The following is a 21,607-nucleotide window of genomic DNA, read 5'->3' as shown; positions in this document are numbered from 1 at the left end:
TGTTCAGTTTTGGTGCCTGGGGACCAAAGAAAGTTGGGAATCACTGTTGTAACTGGACTATGTTTTTACACACTTTGAATCCAATTCAGATAGTATTTTTCCTTTGTTTCTGAGCTGTGAACAGTTTCTCTCGCTGAATTTTTGCATCCCTCGTGATAGAGCAGTCTGAACTACCAAAAGCATATGTATTCAGTGTGAGGGTGCTGTAACACCTACTGCTAAATAATCTGTAGCTGACCTTCACTTTCCAGCTGGATGTACCTAACACACATCTGTTGAGAGGTACTCTGGTCAGGTCTGCCCCCAGAAACTTCTTCCAGTATAGCAATACTAGTTAAAAGGATGATCCTGTGTTTTCTGACATTTCTTTGGCAAAAAGCCCTATTTAAACCGTTATAGCAGCATGAAAGTGCTTTTCCCCAGATAACTTTTTGTTTGTGAAACCACTAGGAATTAATAACCAAGAGGTGTTTTGCAGACACAAACTGCATCAGTCTAGAAGGGCTTGTTAGTGCCTCAAACCTTTTTGACTTGTTACCCTAGCCATGACCTGTCAGCAGCTAGGTGAATGCACAGCAACAAGAAGACCAGTTCTGGGAACAGTGCTCTTTGACTCCCTTGACCATATCCAAGTGCAGACTTGCGGTATGTGGTGCCACAGGCCCATCTGCGGTGCCACTCAGTGCACATGCCGGTGTTCCCCATGCTGCTACCTTGCTGTGTGTGTGTGTGGGGGGGGTTGACCCCAGGAGATCTTGAGGTCGGAGAAACCCAGGCCAGAAAAAAGCAGGGCGGCACAAATGGCAGCAGCATGCGCCACCCAAAACCAGAGCCTATCTTAGATTCAGGTAAATATGATGCATTAAAAAAAAAAAAAAAAAGAAGAAATCAATAATCCTAATGTCAAATTTGAGAGAGTGGGATGTGATAAAATGTTTCTTTTGTACTTGATTATTTGCATTTAAGTAGCCAGTGAAGGATTTAGCATTTTTGTTTACATTCTGTTAATTGTTTATATTTCCTTTATAAGTGACAACAGTGTATATACTTTTGGACATGTGTTATCTTTTTAAAATAACGTTTTCAAAGGAATTATTATTGGCTATTTACTTTTGCTTTTTTCCTTTGTCATGAGGTGAATTCTAACTGTTCTTCATGAAAGACTGAAAGAAATAACCATTATTCACAGAGTCTTTTGGAAGTGAACAGTTTACTATAGTAAAGACATTTTTTTGCAAAAAAGTAATGATATGCATATGCCTTCCAGGTGCATTTATCCCTGGAGTTCCTGTACAGCCAGTAGTTTTACGGTATCCTAACAAACTGGTAAGTTCAGTTGCTTTTTCGTTTTTTTGTTTTTTTTTTTTATTTATTTTGGCTATGGGATTTGCTGCTTTGCCATCAAATTGTTTAACTTAGAGTGCACACTTGGCATTGATGTTTTTGTTGGCTTTTTGTAGACAAAAGCCCAGCAGGAGACAGGTTTAGGTTAATTGCTGATTTTTATCAACTTGCTTTACTTTTTTGCTCTTGCTCTTGCCCTCTCCTGAAAGAATTCCCTCTATCCACTTAAAGTATTACGAAAAATCTTCTAAGGCAATCTCCAGTCTGTAAAATCAAGGTTTTTAGGTGAGGGGGCAGAGAGGGGGGGATTTTATTTAGTCAGTGTGGTGAGGAGAGAGTACTTTAATTCCTCAACAAGTTTTGGTAGATAGAGCCAAAAGCAATTTTTTTTCAAGTATCCAGGTCAGTTGCAATTACACCCTAGGACTTGTAACAGCATGCTTATTTGACATCTTTTGAGATGAATGCTGTATAAAGTCTTCAGCCTGATGTCTTGAACAGTAGATTTCTCTATGCAGCCTGTCTGAAGATTGTAAATCTCTTTGAAATGCACAAAAAATCTTGGAGCAGCTCTAATTATCACTTCATTAGGAGCGAAGGAATGTCACTCCTCCCTTATACCTGGAGCATGTGTAAAAGTGTCTGAAGGTAAAATTAAAGTCAAATTAATCACCCTAAAACCATGGATCAGATTAGGGATGTGCATGGGACGCATCTGCAGGCTGGATTAGGTATCAGGGCCCTGTGGCATCCTTGGCCACTGGGATCAAGGCCCTACCTGGTCCTGCGTGTGGGAACTAGGCCCTGTAGGCCCTGTACCACCTCTGCCCAGTCCCATGTGCTATGTTGGGCGTGGAAGGCAGCCATGGTCCACAGGGCTCCCCACAGGCCTGTGGGGAGTCCCACAGGCTGGATGGCATGCCAAGGGGGGCAGCATCTGGCCCATGACTCACACATTGAGTGCTCCTGCTTTAAGCTACAAAAACATATTGGAGATTGCTTCTGCCCCTACAAATTTCAAACAAGATCTAAGACTATGAGCTAACAGTATGCCCTTGTTGTGAAGAAGGCTAGCAGTATACTGGGCTGCATTAAGTGTGTTGCCAGCAGATCAAGGGAAGTAATTATTCTCCTCTATTCAGCACTGGTGAGGCCATATCTGGAGTACTGTGTCCAGTTTTGGGCCCTCCCACTACAGAAAGGATATGGAAAAATTGGAGAAAGTCCAGTGGAGGGCAACAAAAAGGGTTAGGGGCCTGGGCATGTGACTTACAAGGAGAGGCTGAGGAAACTGAGTTTATCTAATCTGGAGAAGAGAAGACTGAGAAGGGATGTAATAGCAACCTACAACTACCTGAAATGTGGTTCCAAAGACAAAGGAGCTAGGCTTTTCTCAGTGGTGGCAGACGACAAAACAAAGAGGAATGGTTTCAAGTTGACACAAAGGAAGTTTAGGTTGGATATTAGGAAGAACTTTCTTACTAGAAGAGTAGTAAAGCACTGGGGCAGGTTACCCAGAGAGGTTGTAGAGTCTTCACCCTTAGAGGTTTTTAAAACCTGGGTAGACAAAGCTTTGGCTGGGATGATCTAATTGTTGATGGTCCTGTTTGAGCAGGCGGTTGGACTAGATGACCTCCTGAGGTCCCTCCCAACTCTAATTTTCTATGGTGATTTTGTGACCTAAAATTAAATAAAAAATGACTGGCAGGGGGTAGGAAAAAACATTTTCCCCTGCCCATTACAAATTCCATAACTGCAGGAGGTAGACCTTTTTAAGTCTAGAAATGTTGAGAATGTAGATGAATGATGCATTGTCCTAATCCTTTCTGCTGGATGAGCAAGCATGCTTTCATATATGGATGTGACATCACATCTGTATGACTATATGTGTGTAAGTACTTCCCTGTATGTTCTCAAAATTAATTCATTTCCATCGGTTAGGTCATTAGCATTTACTCCTCCCCTAGATTCACCATCTTGGTAAACCATATAATCTCTAAGCATTTTCTGCAAATAAGCTTCAGAAACAAAAAAGAGCAGAGAAGGAAAGAAATTGCTGTTACAGATTAATGTTAGGTTAGATTGGGAAGGTAGGGTGAAACTAGAGAAGAGATGCAGAGTAGGTGGGGAAGGATAGGGTTTGGAGCTCGTGTGTTGTGTTGGCTAGGCTGGCACGTATTAGTGGAACTGTGAGGAGTTAGACCTTGGCTAGTTAGGCAGGATCAGGAAAAGTGAAGGTTTATTGCTTTGGCCTCAAGTGTTTCAGCTTCATTCTTGATGGATTTACTTTTCCATAGTCCTTGGTTCCAGCCCTCTCTAGGCCTCCTTAGATCTCCCTGTGGGGGCAGCAACTCCTCATAATTATAGTTTCAGGAATGGATGTTCTAATTAAGGCATAAGAGATTTGTATTTAAGAACAAAGCCCTATTTTAATGTTTTATAGAGCAGTGCAAACCTGCTGTGGGCTTCAGCTAATCAGCCTCTTTTTTTGCCTCCTGTAGTCCAGAACCCTGACTTCCAAACTGGAGGATGGAATGACCTTTGGGTTCCATAAGCACTGTCCCCTGCCACCTCCTTCCATACTGCCCCTTCCTCCCACCACCAGGGAGGGTGGGCAGCTCTTATGGAACCCAAAGTTCTGGATAAGTACGTTATAAATCTCTAGTTCTGTACCTAGTTCTTGAATTGGTGCTTTGCAGTAGACTGAAACAGTCAGAAATGGCACAGTAAGTCTGTTTGTGATTGCTTTGGAGAGTTCCTTAATTGTTGCTGACTTGTCTGGAAGTCCTTTTCTTAAGGCTTCTAATGCCAGCTGTGTGTCTCTCTCATGGGTCCAATTTCTTCAGGAACAGGGGGATTACATTTTGATGCAGTTGTTTTTGGGCATGAGGTGGAGAGAATTCTAGCTGTATGAATGGGCATTGCGCCATTCTACTTATTGACTCTTGTTTTTTATGGCTCAGACTCAGGAGTTCACTTTATTTCTTTGCTGTAGGTTAAGTATCCTTCAGTTCTTTGAATTCTGGACAGTTAGTATCCATATTCCAATTAAGGGGCTATCATGTTACCTCCCTGGCCTTGCAACAGCAATATATTAAGTTCTTTTCATACATTCCTTTGCCACGTTTTACAGTTTTGCTTTGCCTATATTATTCTGCCAGAGATTGGTAGTTGTATTTAAGGTAGGCTTCATTCCTGTCAAAATCCTTGTGTGTGTGTATGTTTATGCATGCATTCAGGTCCAAAACTCCTTTGTAGGCAATCAAGGCCATTTTATTTTGAGATTGTGGCCTTTCTTGTGCAGTTTTTTCCCCCCGCCCACTTTATTTTCATTTGCTTGTTTATTTTGCTACAAGTTAACCTATTTCATTGCTATTGAAGCCTCCTTGGGCACATCCATATGAGCAAGCCCGTGCCTGTTACAAGAGGCATTCTGGGAACCAAAAAATGTTCCCTGTGCTGCATATTTACACAGCACGGACACTGATTTTGATACCAGAAAATCCTGGTATAAAAAACAAAACAAAACAAAAAAACCTGCTTAAAAAAGTGATGAGGCTGAGTCCTCCAAAGAGACAATTTGACACCTAGCCAGAGCCTCTCTTTTATGTTGAGCCCCTGTTGCCCCAGTAGGCTGCCCAGATGGCAGAGCGGGGGCACCAGAAGACATGATAGCAGTGCCACCTGAAGGTCAACTGTGCAGCCACGGCCTACTGCCAACTGGCCCAGAGGTGCAGCTTTGCTGCAGTGCCCATACCGCAGCCCAGGTGGCTGTGCAGTCCCTGTCCAGGTCTGGCAGGCATGCAGCCATGGAGCTGCAGGTCCAAGAGGGCTGATGCTGTCACAGGTGGCAGCAGATAACAGCTAGGCAGCAGCTCCCACTGCCAGACTGCTGCAGTGGGTAGAGAGTACAGAGGCCACTCTCTTCAGGTTAGGGCTGCTTCAGCAGTCCAGCTGGCACAAGGGGCTAGTGTCCCCAGATACCGACTGGCTGGGCCTCAGAATCTCATAAGGGCATGTAGTCCTGAGCTGCTTGCCAGGGCAGCTTTTTATACTGCTGGTGCTAACAGCTCCCCCTGGCTGAAGATCCAGGCGGAGCTGGGCAGGTTCAGCTTGCCTCAAGTGGCACAATTTGCCCCAAAGTGCATGTTTAGATGTGTGCTGAGGCACAAATCTCCAGCACAAATTTGTGCTGCTACTATTTGAGCTGCTGTAAGCGCATGTGCCTGCATGTGTAGATGCACATCTCATGTTCAACTTACACTTGCAATTTGCTTGTTGCACTGCTTTGCAGACCTCCATAGCTTTCTAAAGACAGATCTCAGACTCTCCATAATAATTCACATACCCCATCTCCACAGCCCAGTGCTAATCTTAAAGGGCCTAGATTGCAACACTGACTATATATAAAAAAAACCCCAAAAACTTTCAGAGCTTTTAGTCTTAGTACTTCCTTAAGTCTCCACTGTTGTTTGGAAGAGAAACCTTTCAAAGGTTTCACTTTTTTAGGTACAGAATCTTCAAATTGTGCTTTGCCTCTAACAAAATAACTGCTGTCCCTGAGCAAGAGCTGGAAGCTTTTTATAAACACATACAGTGTTCATATCAGCTACAGATAAAATATTGCTTTTCTGGCACAACTCTATTTTATCTTAGTTTGCATACAGTAGTGAGAGTCTGGATAAGCTTCAGTCAACCACTTTGTTTTGATCCCAGCAGTCCATCTTCCAAAATAAAGGGTGACTGTCTTTGGCTCTACAGCCTCACTTCCACTTTCTTGTATAATGAAGTAAAATTTTGAAGTTAACTTCCAAATCTTAAAGTCCTCTCTCTCTGACATCTTCTGGAAAACTGAAGCTTGTTTCCTTCCAAACCTCTCCAATCCCCTCATTTTCCAGTAATGCCTCCTGGTCTATCAGGCTTCTAATCTAGAATTGATCTTAAACTCTTTCCTCTTTCTTATGTTACAAATGCATGTCTTTACCAAATCAGGCAGCTTATTTCTTCATACCACTTCCTTTTTCTGTTCAAATGGCTCAATTTTTTGTACAGACTCTTATCTTTGTTTTGGACTGCTACTCCTTGCTTGGCTCCTGACACCCATGATGGCCTCCCTCAAATCTACTCAAAAGCACAAGCATTCTAAACTTTCTTGTTTGAGCTGAAACACTTATCAGCACGTCACTCCCCTCCTTTCTCCTTTGCTTCAAGTTCAAGTTTCCAGTCTTTCCTTCCAGGTCATGCCAGTTCTATCTGATTTAACTGCTTATATCTCCCTCCCTCTGCAACACACATGATGCCCTCTTCTGTCCACTTCTTCCATCACCATGTCTTTGCTATCTTGCTCCCAGGTTGCTCACTACTCATGCAGTGCCTTTTTGAGGCTTGGGTTGTCTTTTGTTGTTTTGTTTTTTTAACTGTAAACTCTCCTGTTTTAAAATTATTTTTCAAGGTGCACTTCTACTGCAAAACCAACAAGAATGTAGCCAACCCATAAAGGCCTTGGCACAGTAGTAATAGTAAAAATACTTTCCAGTTTTGCTGCTTAGAAATAAAGGTATTTTAATGATAAAATGTGTGCCAGTCATTACATTGATCTTTTTTAATGTCATATCTTTTTCCAGCACTTGCTTTGCTCTTTGTTTTTTCAGATTTCAAGTTCTTCATAACACAGACTCCATTTTCCAACCTTCAGACTTAGAGTTCCCAGGCCTCTGGATGTTGGAAGCTGTAGAGGGAGGGGGACAAGGGACAGATCAGTCTGGATAGGCCCTGCTTAAATGCTCATCCCATTAGCATCTGCACTGCATTGCTGTGAGAGCAATTTGGTTCATGGTGGCATGGACCTGTGGTCTGACCCGGTGGGTCATCTCTTGCGTTCTTTCTTTCATATGCTTCTGTTTATACCCTTACTGGTCATTACCTATTTTTAAAAAATCTAATGCGACAAAAGAAGCATCTGAATTTCACTTAATTGTTTCTAAATGTATATATTTTTAAGTGGGCATCTTTTGAAGGATCTGAAGAGTCTTCAAATGTGCTATGAACATAATTTTCTTGTATGTAAGCCCTGAATTACACCTGAACTGTGTTTCTTAACTTTATAAAAGGCAAGCTTATTCCTGTTTAGCATTGTTTATTCCTAACGGAAGTAGCTTTTTTAAAAATAGTTCATTGCTATCTTCATGAGGACTTAGAGAAAAATAATTGCATTTGTTTTGCACTTCTTAGGATACAATCACATGGACATGGCAAGGACCAGGAGCGTAAGTCAATCATGTCTTCTTCCTTGTGCTGTGATTGCTTTTGTAAATTAGCTTGGTGTTACAAGCGTACTGTCAGATAGGCATTATTGGTTATTAGAGTATTCCATAAAATGAATGAGTCTTTCCTGTTGATGATTGCCACATCATTAAAAAAACAAACAAAACCTCATCTGGAAAAATCTAGAAAGAAACTAGTATTGTTTTCTGCCACTTGTTTCTGTCCAATGGCGATGTGTGCTTAGATGGCTTTTGTCTCATTGCCTTGATTATTTTATGGACTGTTTTTGTTTTCCTGTTTTGTTTTTATTTCAATACTGTTATATGATCCACCTGCATGTGGTGAAACATTGCTTTTGCTCCCACAACACATAACTTTCATATCTCCACATTTCTTAGCATCATCATTTGAATGTTTTGGCCATCTTTAGGAAATGCTAAAGATGCAAATGCTGCTGCCAATTTGGCAGTAGCTGTGATGGGATTAAAGCCTGAACTTTGGGGCTGGAAGGAGAGGGTTAGTAATGCTGAGAACTGGTCTCTGCCTCTCCTTCGTGAGCCCAAAAGGACAGCACAGGCTTGGCAGCCATTATAGCATCCTCATGCCTCCATTCCAGCGTGGAATGCTCATAGAAATGCTGGAATCAATTTTCTTTCATAAAACTCACCCCCATATTTTGAATGGCTAAGAAAAGAGTAACACTTCAGCTGCTGGGCCTGTTGTGCCCTTAAGTTAGAGATCTTTAAAGTTGCCATTGGCTGCATGCAATGTTGAGCTCTCCAGCCAGGGGCCACAAGGAGCTGTGGTGAACTGTCTCTGCTCCTCCCTCTGCCCCCTCCTGAGGGGGAGTGGAACAGTCAGTGCTATTCTGCAGCCCATCTCTGCCAAGGCTGCAACACTTTTTTTTTTTTATGAGGGGGTGGTGGGGGGTGGTGAAGCAGAGCTGGTTCTTGTGAGTGTTCTCCTATGACTTAGGCCTACACTGTACTGAAGCAAAGAGGTGCACAGAGTTTGTGGGCTAGAGAACTGGGATCCTGGTGGCAGCAGTGGTCAGACCCTGATAACGCCTTTAGTGCTAGGGGCTTTGACACCCTGATTGTTCCTGGCATTCTTAGGGGGAAGAGGGAAGGCAGCAGCAACCAGAGGGAGAATCAGCATCACAGCAGCAGTTATGCTGGGGCATCAGTCAGCACCTAGGGTGCTGGAGCTCCCCATGCTTAGAGCACTACTTGAATCCTGCTGCCACCCTAAGCATCCTCTGCCCCTGCCCATGTGCTGCTGCCGGAACCAGGATTCCAGCTTTCCAACCCCCGCATGTTTTTCTGCTGCTGTGGCTCCCCTGATCTTTTGCCAGAATCAGATGACCACAGCTCTGAATGACTGTTCTCCTTTCTCTCTCCCTGATCTTGCCCTCACCTGCCCTGTGAAGAAAGGGGCAGGAGAAGAGCACTGTGGAATTTGATGGAGAATCCATGGGTCCTCTGTTCTGCACCAGAGAGCATGCATATGTAGCAGGAAGTGAAATGCTTCTAAACAGTATATCAGTTTCAACTGGTACTTTTGTGGAGCACTCTGGCTGCTTTTGGAATGCATTAGAGGGCCTGGACGTCTGTATGGCTCACCCATTGAAGTGTTTCATAAGTTACATCTATTCACAACGTGAATTAACTCATCTGCTTGAGTTAAACCACATTAAATGACAAAGATACTTGTTTAGAATTCAGGTCCCTTTTATTAAATGTAGTTTAATTCACTAACAAAATAAATTATATTATTGTGAATTAAGTCTGCATTAATTCTGAGCCTCTGTACCTGCCTGGATCAATACAGTTTTTCTAATCCACTGTAAATTTGTACGTAGTGAATTAACCATAATTTTCCTGAATGCAGCTGGGAAGGAAGCCTGAAGTTAACACATGTGCATTACACTGGAAAATCTCAATTTGTTTGTGCTTCCACCTTCTGCACTTGCTGAAGTTTCCTCAGAGCACCACTTTCTCACAGCATAACAGCACAAAGCTTTTGTGTTGGCCTTTGCTACTAGGCAAAATAACTTCCTTTCCATAAAGGCTGACAATCTTTTCAGAGTCCAAGGGATTTGTAAATAGTGAAAATTCCTCACACCACAATATACACAAACTTACAATTTTAGAAGTAACTCATATACTTCTGACAGATGTTGGAGCAGATCTTTTGGTAGAAGTGAAGCTTTGGCTCCCCTGGCACCTAGTGGTCAGGAACTGTAATAACTAAGACCTGCTGCAGGCAGTCAGTTTAGGAGAGTTGGTCATGCCTGCTCCTTACTATGAGTAATTCTGAGAATAAGTTATTCTGTAGTAGTTTTGTCTGCACCTTATTTCTGCTATGTTTAGATGGTTTGTGTCCATATTAGTCATACTACAGTGGAGGTATTCCCAAAGGAATGTGACTTTTTTACTGCTTCAGACTTCCCACATCATTGGCTATCTGTTGAATGTGAAATTTTTTTGATATTTGTTTATAGAAACTGGTAATACATGTGAAAGTGCCATCCAAATGCATTTTTTCTAAATATGCATTTTAGCTATATAATGCTAGCTGAGGAACTTCAAATGCAGTGCATTGCTTTTGCTACAATCAAAAATTCTGTTTTTGTTTTGTTTTTTTAAGGATGGAAATACTATGGCTTACCTTGTGTCAGTTTCACAATTCTGTGGAAATTGAGGTTAGTATAAAAGTATCAATACTGTCTATTACAGGCAGTAAAAGGAAAAATACTTTTATAGACTACGTGTGCACAGTAATGCTATCACATGGTAAAAATATGTAGTGAGACTTTCAGTGTTAGCACTGCATTCTATTGCAGGCTTAATACCATTCACATGTAGTATACATAGATTTTCTATCTGAAAGCTTTACCCAAAATCAAAGTTAAAAATTCCTAACCTTCCTCTGTGGCTGCTGTGCATTTTCATTTAAAGGATACATTGTCATTTAAGTTACCAAGCGCTTTGGTAGCTATGGATACCTTATTTTCAGATATCAGTGATTAATGTGCAATATTAAGGTTTTTCTTTGGAAGGAAAAAAAAATGCAAAATTTCTTTCTGCACATACAGAATCTTTTAATACCTCAGTCAAAACAAAAGAAGTTGTACAATTAAGCATGTGAGAATGGGAGAATGTGAAAGTTAAGTTTTCATGTGCAACCTTAACTTTGCATTGTGCATTTTCAGTACAGGTACTGTTTGCATACTAGCTTTTTTTAAAAGTATTTTTAAGGGATTCTTAGATTTTTATAACATTTCATGCTGTTTTTTATTCTTGATTTTTATTGTTTAAAAAAAAAATTCACTGGCATAACTGCCCAAGATAAGATCTTTAGCAGTCTAAACTTTCTCACATGTGTGTTGTTTTTTAGCTGTATCTCAAGCCAGAAACACCCCCTTTCCTCTGGGCAGTTGAGATTAGGCAGTTAACTAGGAGGAAAAAAAATATTGCTATATAAATATGAGCAGTTAATACTTGCTTTCCGTATAAATTGCATTTAACTTATGATGTATGCTGCAAACAGGGTAGTGACTAGTAGAAGAGTTGAGCAGTAAGGTTGCAGAAACTTAGAAATACTTCAGGAAGATATTGTGCATTTGTAATTTGCTTTTTTAGGGCTTATCTACATTTAACTGATTCAACCCAACTCATCTTATAGTGCTTTCTGTGCATGTGGAGGAAGGGAGTGTGTGTGAGAGAAAATATGGGGAGACAGACATTCAGAATTCTGCTGAGTTACAAAAAGTAACAATGGAGTCTGATTTGGAATAACTCAACTAGAAACCATTTCATCTCCTTGCCCTACCACACTTTTTCTGCTACCCATAGAGGAATGAATTCCCTGCACTGAATATAAGAACTATGGATCAAGGGATATTATTTTGTTATGAAAATACATTAAGGTGCATCTTCTGTAAAGCTTCATAAGGGACACCCCTTGATTACTTTTCACAAAGTCTTTTAGTTATATTTCTTGTTATCTAAACATCTTGCACCACGTCCTTGGGTGTAACTGAAGGGCATGTAACATGCTAGGCACCTTGTGCAAAGGATGTTTACAGTTCATCTTTGCACTGCTCGCCTTGTACTGTGGTTAAGGAGTCACTACTCAAGTGACCCTGAGTTGAAGTGTCCAGAGGGGCAGGAAGGCTTAATGGGCTGATGTAGAAGTTTGATCATTCTCTCTTTGCTACACTAGGAGCAGCGGAGAGGGTGTTTGTAGTACACATAGGTAGACCCCATGTCAATAAAAAAAATTGAAGCTAATCTGTGTTACTGAGGGCAGGAGCGGAGCCACACCATTATGGACAGCTGTAGCCTATGATGTGGCTTTAAGTGTGTATTACATCAGGTTTTCTAGATCTTGGTTTTTAAATTGCTGTCTTCCCACACTACTGCTTTAATTTTATTCTGAGCAGGACTGCTACATATATCTTTCACTACAGTGTAATAATACAAAGGTTTTCAAATGATATATATTTTGATATAATTTGGTTTTCTGTTTTCAGTTTCTACCTGTGTATATCCCTTCAGAAGAGGAAAGAAAGAACCCATCTTTGTACGCAAACAATGTCAGGCGGGTAATGGCAGAGTAAGTATGCCTGATTTTTCACTTTGGAATCAAACAGAAGTTCTGAAGGCTATATCAATATTTGCCTCTGTGCAGACAAACATATAGAATATAACCTATATTTAAAACACCATTTACTTGACTCTTCTTTCTAATGTATTTTGTTATTTGAGGCAGGTAATCAACTGCAATGATTGTCAGAGAGGAAGTACTATGAAAACTTACAAGTGCTTTAGCTTCCGCTGTACCTCGCATGTTACCATGACCACTGTTATGTTGTGGTGTTAGGACTTCGGAAAAAATGTTATGTAAAATAAGAAAAACCTGGATGTGCCCTGAAGTTTAAACTATATGTGAGATTTTTTTTGTTTTGAAAACACTGAGTTAAAATGGAAGAACATCTCAGATATCAATCTGACATGAAATGAAATGAAATTAAAAAAACAAAAAAACAGCTTCACAGTAAGCTACATCTCCCTGAAAGCATGGTCATATAAACAGAAATTTCCCTCCACTCCCTACTTAACATTGTAGAATGGTCGTCTGCTCTGCTATAGCTGTTTTATGTCTTCATTCTTATTCCAGGGTAAATGGAGGTGCCCAGAAGTGTGCCTGATAGTTCGTGTCCTGGGGCGGTGGGGGTCAGAATGGAGGTAGGGAAGCCTGAGCCTCCTGCTGGGCAGAGTAGAGCCAGGGGCAGGATACTGCAAAGAAGCGTCACTGCCAAGACCTAGGTTAACTCTTTCCCTAGGCCTGTAAACAGCACAAGCTTTTTCGTTTTTTTTTTATGGCAAATGAGGATTCAAAGGCCTAAATTTGGCAGCAGCTACAGGGCTAGGGAAGTGTAAACCAGCTCATGGCAGTTAAATCTAGTACCAACTTTTGCTGCAACAGCAGCATCCTGCCCCCCTGCTAAAGGTTGGAGTACCGTCCCTTTGAATGCCTGGGGCTTGGGTGCCGAACATAGAAGCTCCCTTTGCTGCTGGTTGGTCACCACTTAAAGGTAAATGTAGGGTGTTGCAGTGTTGAAAACATTTGATTCAAGAAATATTGTAAAGTACACAAACTTTAACTCCTGTTACTCAGGGTAGAGCTACGTGTGCGCCTTACTGTGGAGTAGACTAATTGGCTTCACAGTAAAGCATCACCATTTACACATGTGCCAGTATTAGGGTGCAGTAAATTAACTGACTTCTCCATAAGATAGTACAGTCAAGGAAAATACTATCTTATGGTGGAATACTTATGCATGCTGAAATACACATGTAGATTGTGATGGGCTGGCTGGGGCACGAGGGTGCTAAAGTGCAGGGGCTGCCTGCCGCTTAGCCCCACACTTTAGCACCCTTTTGTCCCAGCCAGCCCCTCCACATCCCAACACTACCCAGAGCCTGGGACTGGCAACCCTCCTTCCCCTCCCCCGACTTAACTTCCCTGGGGCCCCTATGCCCGGGGCTGCTCTGCCTGGCTTAAAGTACTGCAGTCCTAGGCACATATGTAGATGCTGCACCCAGGAGCGGTTAACTCTGGTGTAAACACCCTTGTCCCCCAGTCATCCACATCAGCATCTATGCATGCAGTGCTGCAGAGTTTATTAGTTTACTGTGGCCTAATAGGTCCTCACGTGTACACACTAAGATGTTTACTGTGAAGCTAATTGGATAACTCCACTGTAAACATCTTCTGTAGATGCACCCAGATTGACCAGGAGTAGATAGATGAGATTCAACAAGGAAAACGCAAAGTCCTGCCCTTAGAACACAATAATTTAATGTACAAAAACAGACTGGAAAATGACTGGCTAGGCTGCAGTATTGCAGCTAAGGACGTGGGAGTTAGTTTACCAGAAGCTGAATATGAATCAGTGCGCTCTTATTGCACCAAAAATAAATAAATAAAAAAACCAGCATACTGGGCTCTGTTAGCAGGAGTATCACTTGCAAATCAAGGGAAGTGATTCTTCTGCTCTGTTCAGCACTGGTGAGCTCTCATCTTGACTGTTGTCCTGTTTTGGACCTCACACTTCCAAGAAGTATGTGTACAGACTGGTAAGAGTCTTGCACAGAGCAGCAGAAAGTACTGGGGACCTGGGAGACAATGCAGAAAGGTTGAAAGAACTATGGTTACTTAGTCTGGAAAAGAGAAGACTGGTGAGGGATTTGATAAGTCTTCAAATACCTGAAAACCACGTGGGAAGTAGATGTTTTTGGGCCTGTAGTGATAGAAATGGGATTACATTTAGTAGTACAAAGTCCAGTGCCATGCATATAAGGACTAATAACAAGAATTTCTCTGTTAAACAGGGAGCTCAGCAGTTGGAAATGCTAGGGCAGACAGACCTGTCTATATCAATTTATTGTAGGTTGATTTATGAGCCACCTACCTGTTTGGTACAAAAGGCAGACACTAACTTAGAGTACATCAAACAAGCTGCTTCCAACAGAGGGGGAAGTATTAATGTCTTTGTATGAGAAGCTAGTAAAACATCTGGAGTAGTATATAGCTTTGTTTACCCATGTTCAGGAAAACTGAATTCAAGTTAGAAAAGGTGCAGAAAAGGACTATTGGGCTTATCCATTTTTTGATCATCTTGTTTTGGGAGGAAACTAAATGATTTCTGCTTGTTCAGGTTTAACCTAGAAGTACAAAGGTAGAGAATATGACTCCCATTTATACACGGGGGTGGGAGAGAGTTGTAAGGGAGGGAATATAATTGAAACTAACAGGCAATATTGGCGAGAGCAAATTAATATAAACTAGCCATATATACATAAGTTTCGGTTGGTAACTGGCGGAAGTTTTCTAACCATCAGAGCAGTGATTTCTAGACTGGTTTTCTGATGGGAGTAATGGGTTTCAGGAGTTAGAATAGCATTGAGTAGCAGGGCTGTGCGAAATGGCAGCGTTCCATTTCGAATTTGGTTGGATTCGAAACTGCTGTTCCGTTCCTTTCCGTTCCATCGAAACAGTTTCGCCATTTTGTCCATAGACTATAATGGGGAAACTTGAAACAGCCTATAACTTTGTCATTTCTGGCCTTATTTGGAATAAACTTGCAGGAATGGTAGCCCCTTCTGAGGGCATGAAGCCTGCCAAGTTTGAAGGAGATAGGTGCAGGGGGGTTTGGGGAAACTGCACCCCAAAATCTTGAAAGCAAAACTCATGTCATGTGTATGCGTTAAGCCACAGTGGGATCAAAGCTGCAGGCATGCTAGCCCCTGTGGAGGCCACAAAGGCTTGCAAGTTTCAAGGAGATAGGTGCAGGGGTTTGGGGGAACTGCACCTCAAGCTGCGGACAAGCAAAACTCGTGACATGGGTGACATTGTGTGTGTTAAGGCGCAGGAGGGTGAAAGCTGCAGGGATGGTAGCCCCTGCTGAGGCTATGAAGCCTGCCAGCTGTCAAGGAGATTGGTGTAGGGGCTTCTGGGGCTCTGCACCTCTAGCTGCTGACAGGCAAAACTCGTGACATGGGTGCTTATGGAACTGTCTGTCTTGGGGCAGAGTGGGGTGAAAACTGCAGGCCTGCTAGGGAAGTAGCAAGTAAGGAATCCTTTAGAAGATCAGTGCTGCTGCTAGCTGTAGTTACCTGACGCTGAACTGCTGGAACACAGACAGCTCACTAACTGACACCAAGGCAAAAACTAAGCAGGGCAGTTTAAACAATGCTGCCTTCTTTGCAGTTTTTCCATCCCTCCCCCAGAGCCCTGGGGTTGGAAGGGACCCCAGGGAAGGATGCCAGTCACTGGTCAGCTACACAGTCAATAATGAAAGCACTCCTTCCCCTCTTCCCCTTCTAGTTCCTTAATTTAGTTTCTCTTTCCCTGCAGGCATTGAAGGCAAGCCCAGCTTCAGCTTTGAAAGTCAAAACGTTTCGAGTTGCCTCGTTTTGCTTTGAGGCTGTTTCGATAATATTTGTTTTGTTTTGATTTTGCCGTTTCAATCTTGAACGAGTGGAAACAGCATTGAAACAAAACTGGCGGCAAAATTTCGCACAGCCCTATTGAGTAGCTTGATCTGTCTGTAAAAGAGATTATATGATATGGTATTTTGAGAGCAGGAGACTGGAAAGGAGAACTGAGAGTCCTGTGTGGGCTGCTTCATTTTTTCCCCAAATGTGTGAAGGATCTGTATTGACTTCAGTTGAGGGGATTGGGCTGAGGACCCCCAAGATCCAGGTTGTCTGGGGCAGTGCCAACAACTACAGTACAGTAGAACCCTGATTTACACGAGTGTTGCATTTCGGGGCAATTTCGTGTAAGTCGAATTTGCGTAAGTCGGGATGACTTTCCCCATAGGAAATAATAGAATAGTGAGGGGTTGCGTACCACAGTCATAGCTTTTTTTCCCCTTTTCTCAGTGGAATCACCTGTAAGACGTGCGTCTAGCATCTCACCTATGCATTTTGAGATGCTATTACCACAATGGTGGCACAACTCTGCTTGATTCTGTCTGCAAATCTAGTGAGGGGTTTGCGTATATATGCGAATCTCGCGAGCATTGGCGTATATACATGAATGACGCGCATCTCAAGGGGCATTTTCCAGTCCGGACCCTAATAAAAAAAATTGCGTAAACATGAGACGCACATAAGTTGGAATCACATAAATCAGGGGTCTACTGTAGCTTAAACCCGTTCTTGATACCTTCACAGGGTCAAGCTCTAAGTGAAGCAAAACCAGTTTTTAATGCATTTATTTTGAAATAAGGGATCTTTTAATTTTCCGTTTTGTTTTTTTTTCTTTTGGCCCTAACCTAACTAGTAGGAAGTTCAAACAAGCTTTTGCACTTGTTTTTGTAATTTGTATTCTATAATCTCTCTCATTGTATATTGTTTATCTTTGGGAAAAGATGTTCTGTAAACTACAGTTTTAACACCATCTTAAGGTAATTGTTGTTTTACTTGTACGGTTGTTTTGTGAGTAATTTCAAAATGGTTTTATTGTTCTGTTCCAAAGTAAATAAGGATGTTACCTTTTAAAGGTTTATTTTATTTTATTCTATTTAAGCTTTCATCCGCTGTTTTTATTTTGTTTTCTATCTACCAACATGCTTTTAAAGAATGGAAAGTGTATAAAAGTAGTCCAATATTTCTTTTTCTACTGTTATGATTTAGGAAGATCAGATTTCATATTTTATTTAACATTCTTTTTTGTGGCTTTCTTTGACCTGTCTTTGCAAAGAATGTATTTTTAACCCCTTTCTTGTGCTTACACTTTTCTTGGCTGCTCCTTTTTGTTGTTGTTGTTGTTGCTTTGATATAGAAGGTGATTATTATAAAATTATAATGCTGTACAGAACCACAATAGTGGGGATTTGCGGGGGGGGGAGAGGTGTGAAAGGATATCACATGTGCTATATCAAAATTTCTTTTTTCTTTTTTTAAAGGGCCTTAAGGGTTCCAGTGACAGATTACACATTTGAAGACTGCTGTCTAGCTTTGGCTGAAGGACAGCTCCGTCTTCCTTCAAACACTTGTCTCCTGGAATTTGCAAAGCTTGTGAGAAGTCTTGGGTGAGCACATCACATTCATTTTTATTTGATATCATTGTTTATAGTACTATTTCATGTAAATTCATTTTTGCTCTCTCACAACTTAGATATTTTATTAAAAGTGGAACTGCTTAATATTGCAAACAAGGAATACATATGCATATTTCAAGCAATACCACACAAGAGATTAGTTTCAGCAAATGCCCTGTTTCTAGCTTCTGTGGGGAAAGTTTGTCTGACCTCTCTTAAGGATTCTTTCCTTCTCTCCCTCTTCATCTCACCATGGACTTTTTTCTGACTGGATAGAGCCATGTAATCTGACCCATGGTGCTCCCCACAGCTCTGGAAATTTGGTGGTGGGGAAGTGATGGAAGTTAACACTGCCATCTTTTCCCCATTGCTGAATTTCCATGCCCCACATGGCTGGATCAGGACTGGTCCTGTGTGGAGGAATTGAGTCCCATTCCTGCGTGTCTGGTCACCATTGTGATACAGCATTAAGACTTAAGCTCTGTGCACTCAAGAGAAGGGTTTGAAGCCCTTGCTTTATTTGGGGGCCACTCTGCCTTGAGTAATTCTCCCTCTTCACTCCTTGAGGTTTATAAGAAACAGGTTTCTGGGAAGGAATGTTTGCCTTTTCTGTGGATTAGTCTGGGCAAACATGGGATTTTCTAAGCCCCATTGAGAAGCCCAGGGACCTGATGGGTAAGTTGTGACACCACCCAATTTACAGTCTGGTTGGTGCATAGTATGGATAGTAGTGAATTGGAAGCGGAAGGATTAAAAGTAGATTATGTGAAGGGATATCCAAAAGGAGATTTGAGAATGGCTTGGATAGCTCCTAACAACTTTTGTGTTTGAGGAGACAACTTTCTCTTTTTCCTCCCAATAATTCTTCTTGTCATAGGAGAGGGTGATGGGAGTCTTAGAAGGACTGCTCATGGTACTGGTAATGTTACCATATGTCTTCTTTTTGGATCCTCAGATCTCCATCCAGGCGGTTTTTAAAAATATGAACAAATGTCTGGGTTTTTGCTCTGATCAGCATCCAAGTTTTTCCTGGCACTTCCCACCTTTCTTTCCCTAGCAAGGAGCTGCTTGGGACTGGGGAGAGCAGGGGAAGGGCAATTGGAGGCAGGGGGTGCCAATTTGGCATAATTATCCGTATGCACAGTCTGCTACTGAGGCGCTTGCACTCAGCACTCAAAGGACTGTTTGGCCTGCAGTACCTGTTCAGGTGTGCAGGTGCCCTGATTTTTTTTTTTAATTTGTTGTTCTTGCCAAAGCACAAAGGAAGTGGTGTTTCAGTTGCTGCTCTCCTGTGACTGTGAGATCCCACCTGTGGTTGAACCGGTTTATTGCTTTGAAGTAATTGGCTGTAGCTGTGAAATACCCATAGACAAGTACTCATCAATGACTGAGAAATTTCTTATCTAACTGTAATTCTTCTTTGAGATTAATTGTCCATAACCATGTTCTGCAGCCTGACTGTTACATTACCTGTTCCTTGTAATCCTGTATACCTGGGATTGTGTGGTTCAGAGGAAACTGCAGTGCAGTCAGTATATTCTTCCCTTTTGTGTCCTTGCTCCGATCGGGGTTCATGTGTGCCAAATGGGGCTGCTAACAAAAGTCTCAGAGGTTGAGTGTGTGGAGGGAAGTGCATCAAGAGTGGAATGTGCATGTGGACAACACGTATCTAAGAACTCCAGGTTCTGTAACGAGTGACCTCTCATTTCCTTAACTTTGTATGCAACCTGGTGTTCAGTTTTGTTAAAACAGTAGGAATCATCCTCCCTTTTCTAACCTGTCCCTGAAACATAGGAATTGCCACCTGAGTCCTATAGTTCTAGGCTGTTAAGACTAACCCCCTGCTATGGTAGGTAGGTATGAACTGTAAGAGGTCCTTTCCATTGATTTAGTCCACCAGTTTTTACTATCTTCTGTCATCCGTGGGTTGTTTTGTCTTCCTTTTAGATGAGTCCTTGCCAAATAGTAATTTAGGGATGAATCTTTACTTAAATATGCATTATGAGACTTATTATGTAGTCAGTTTCCAGTTAATTTACTACATCCTCCATCAGTTGTTATGTAGTGTTAGTTTTTAGTGATATTTATGCTATACTGAGTAACATGTTTTATTGAAATTTCATTATGTTACTTCAGCAGTTATCTTTATCAGCCAAGTTTTAGAATCTTGTCAGAAACCTTATGAAGGTAATGTCACTGGACCTGTTTTTCATAAAATCATATTAACTGATAATTTTACCATCTTCAGTTAAGAATTTGATCAGCCACACTGATATATATTCTTTCTCCCTCCCTTCCCCTCTTGAACTGATGCCAAGTACAATTCTGTTAGCACCTGGCAGGACATCTAACTCACTATATTAGACATTAGGCCAGCATTACATTTTTTCTCCAGTAGAAAAAAGTCTTCCCTGCTTTTCTAAAAGTGAATACTGTTGATTAAGAGTTCCTCTGAAAGTCACCTCAGTCTGTTTTATTTTTAAAAATTTGGTTTTAATAGTTGATTTTTTTTAACTCTCATAATTACTATTTTATCATTAGAACTACGTTTATTCAGTTAATACTTTTTTTGCTTTATGGATAATTTTGCTTTTTATTTTTGGTAGTTTGGTATTTTTGACCTATATTATTACAAGGGTTCCTTATTTTCGTTAACTCCACAAGCTATGGACTCTTAACAGATATGTCTCCCTTATCTACTTGCTTTTTTCTTTATTTGTAGTTAAATTCATTGCTATCATTTTCATTGTCATCTTCACTTCCCTTTTTCTCTAGAGTAGGAATTTTTTTTTAAACTACCAGTGAACTCCCATGTTTGTGGGATTGTAGTTTTATGGGTATTGAAGTAAATCACTATACATGGTAACAGTGCTTATTACCCACCCACTTTAAATGAAGGCAGAAAAGACTGTTCCCATCTACTGTGGCTCTGAAAATGGTAATAGATAGCTACGACCTTTTTACTCAAGCTATTTGCTTAAGACGGCCACATGGAGGATCTTGTTCATGGCATGGCTCATTGCCATCTCAGCTTTGTAATGAAAAATCATTGGAACTCCCCTGGCTCTTAAGCTTTGATTTTTGGGGTGTGCAGAGTCAGAATTTACTAGGAAAGATGCAAATTGGGCCCTCTAGTCATCTGTGCATTTTTCTAGCAGGCTTAAAGTATTGTCCTTCAAACACTCCAGTCCAGTTCTTGATTTGCTATAGTCTTCAAAGAAAAAGTGCTCAGGAGATGCTCCATCTCACTGGCAGTCATTCAGTCTCTACTACATCCCAGTAATGTCTTTTTCACATCTGTGCTTTGCATTTCATCCATGTCTGGTCAGTTCCCTCAGACTTTTATCTAATTTTCATTAAATGTTAGGGCCACCTTTTGACTTTTACACTTTGCCTATCTTTTCTCTGGTCCATCGCTTTGGCTCATAGATTCTACTCATTTTCTTTGTTCAGCATTTTCTAGCACTATCCCATTTAAAAAGAAAATAATTGTTATATTTTGGCCAGATGTAAATTAAGAAAGGAAAGCAAGCCATACTGACCCTTCATAGAACCTGATCACCAGACAGTTAAGAAATTAGCTGGACTCCTGAGTTGTGAACACCAGTAGAAAATAGTGGATATACTCTTTAAATGGGTTTCACATCTCAACAACATCACTTTGGTTTTCTGAGGTCTGAATTATAGCTAATTTTTAGCCAGCTATTTGGCTAAGACTATTAAAATAAATAAAGCTGGGTGGTGTCACCTATACTAAAACAAACCCACCAAAATCCTTGTATTGTGTGAGGTTTGTGGAGGTTGGTTGGTTGGTTTTTTCTGTCCTCTAAATAAGTTGAACAGTGTTGAGGTACAGATAGACTTGCAGGGTACTTTGTA

At 41.2% G+C, this 21,607-nt stretch overlaps 1 protein-coding gene across 4 annotated transcripts in view; it reads left to right on the top strand.

The window, feature by feature from the left end:
• LPCAT1 (lysophosphatidylcholine acyltransferase 1) overlaps positions 1–21,607 on the top strand; it is a 67,406-nt gene that overhangs the window by 25,031 nt on the left and 20,768 nt on the right. For all 4 annotated transcript variants that reach the window (XM_019491102.2, XM_019491101.2, XM_006272896.4 and 1 more), the window contains 5 exons: positions 1,268–1,326; positions 7,576–7,610; positions 10,258–10,312; positions 12,146–12,228; positions 17,594–17,719. In XM_019491102.2, coding sequence (XP_019346647.1) covers positions 1,268–1,326; positions 7,576–7,610; positions 10,258–10,312; positions 12,146–12,228; positions 17,594–17,719 — 358 coding nt within the window. The remainder of the gene's footprint in view (positions 1–1,267; positions 1,327–7,575; positions 7,611–10,257; positions 10,313–12,145; positions 12,229–17,593; positions 17,720–21,607) is intronic.

Source organism: Alligator mississippiensis, chromosome 3, assembly GCF_030867095.1.
Source record: "Alligator mississippiensis isolate rAllMis1 chromosome 3, rAllMis1, whole genome shotgun sequence".
Lineage (NCBI taxonomy): Eukaryota > Metazoa > Chordata > Crocodylia > Alligatoridae > Alligator > Alligator mississippiensis.
Note: the sequence above shows the minus strand (reverse complement) of the source record. Positions and strands in the feature narration are given on the sequence as shown.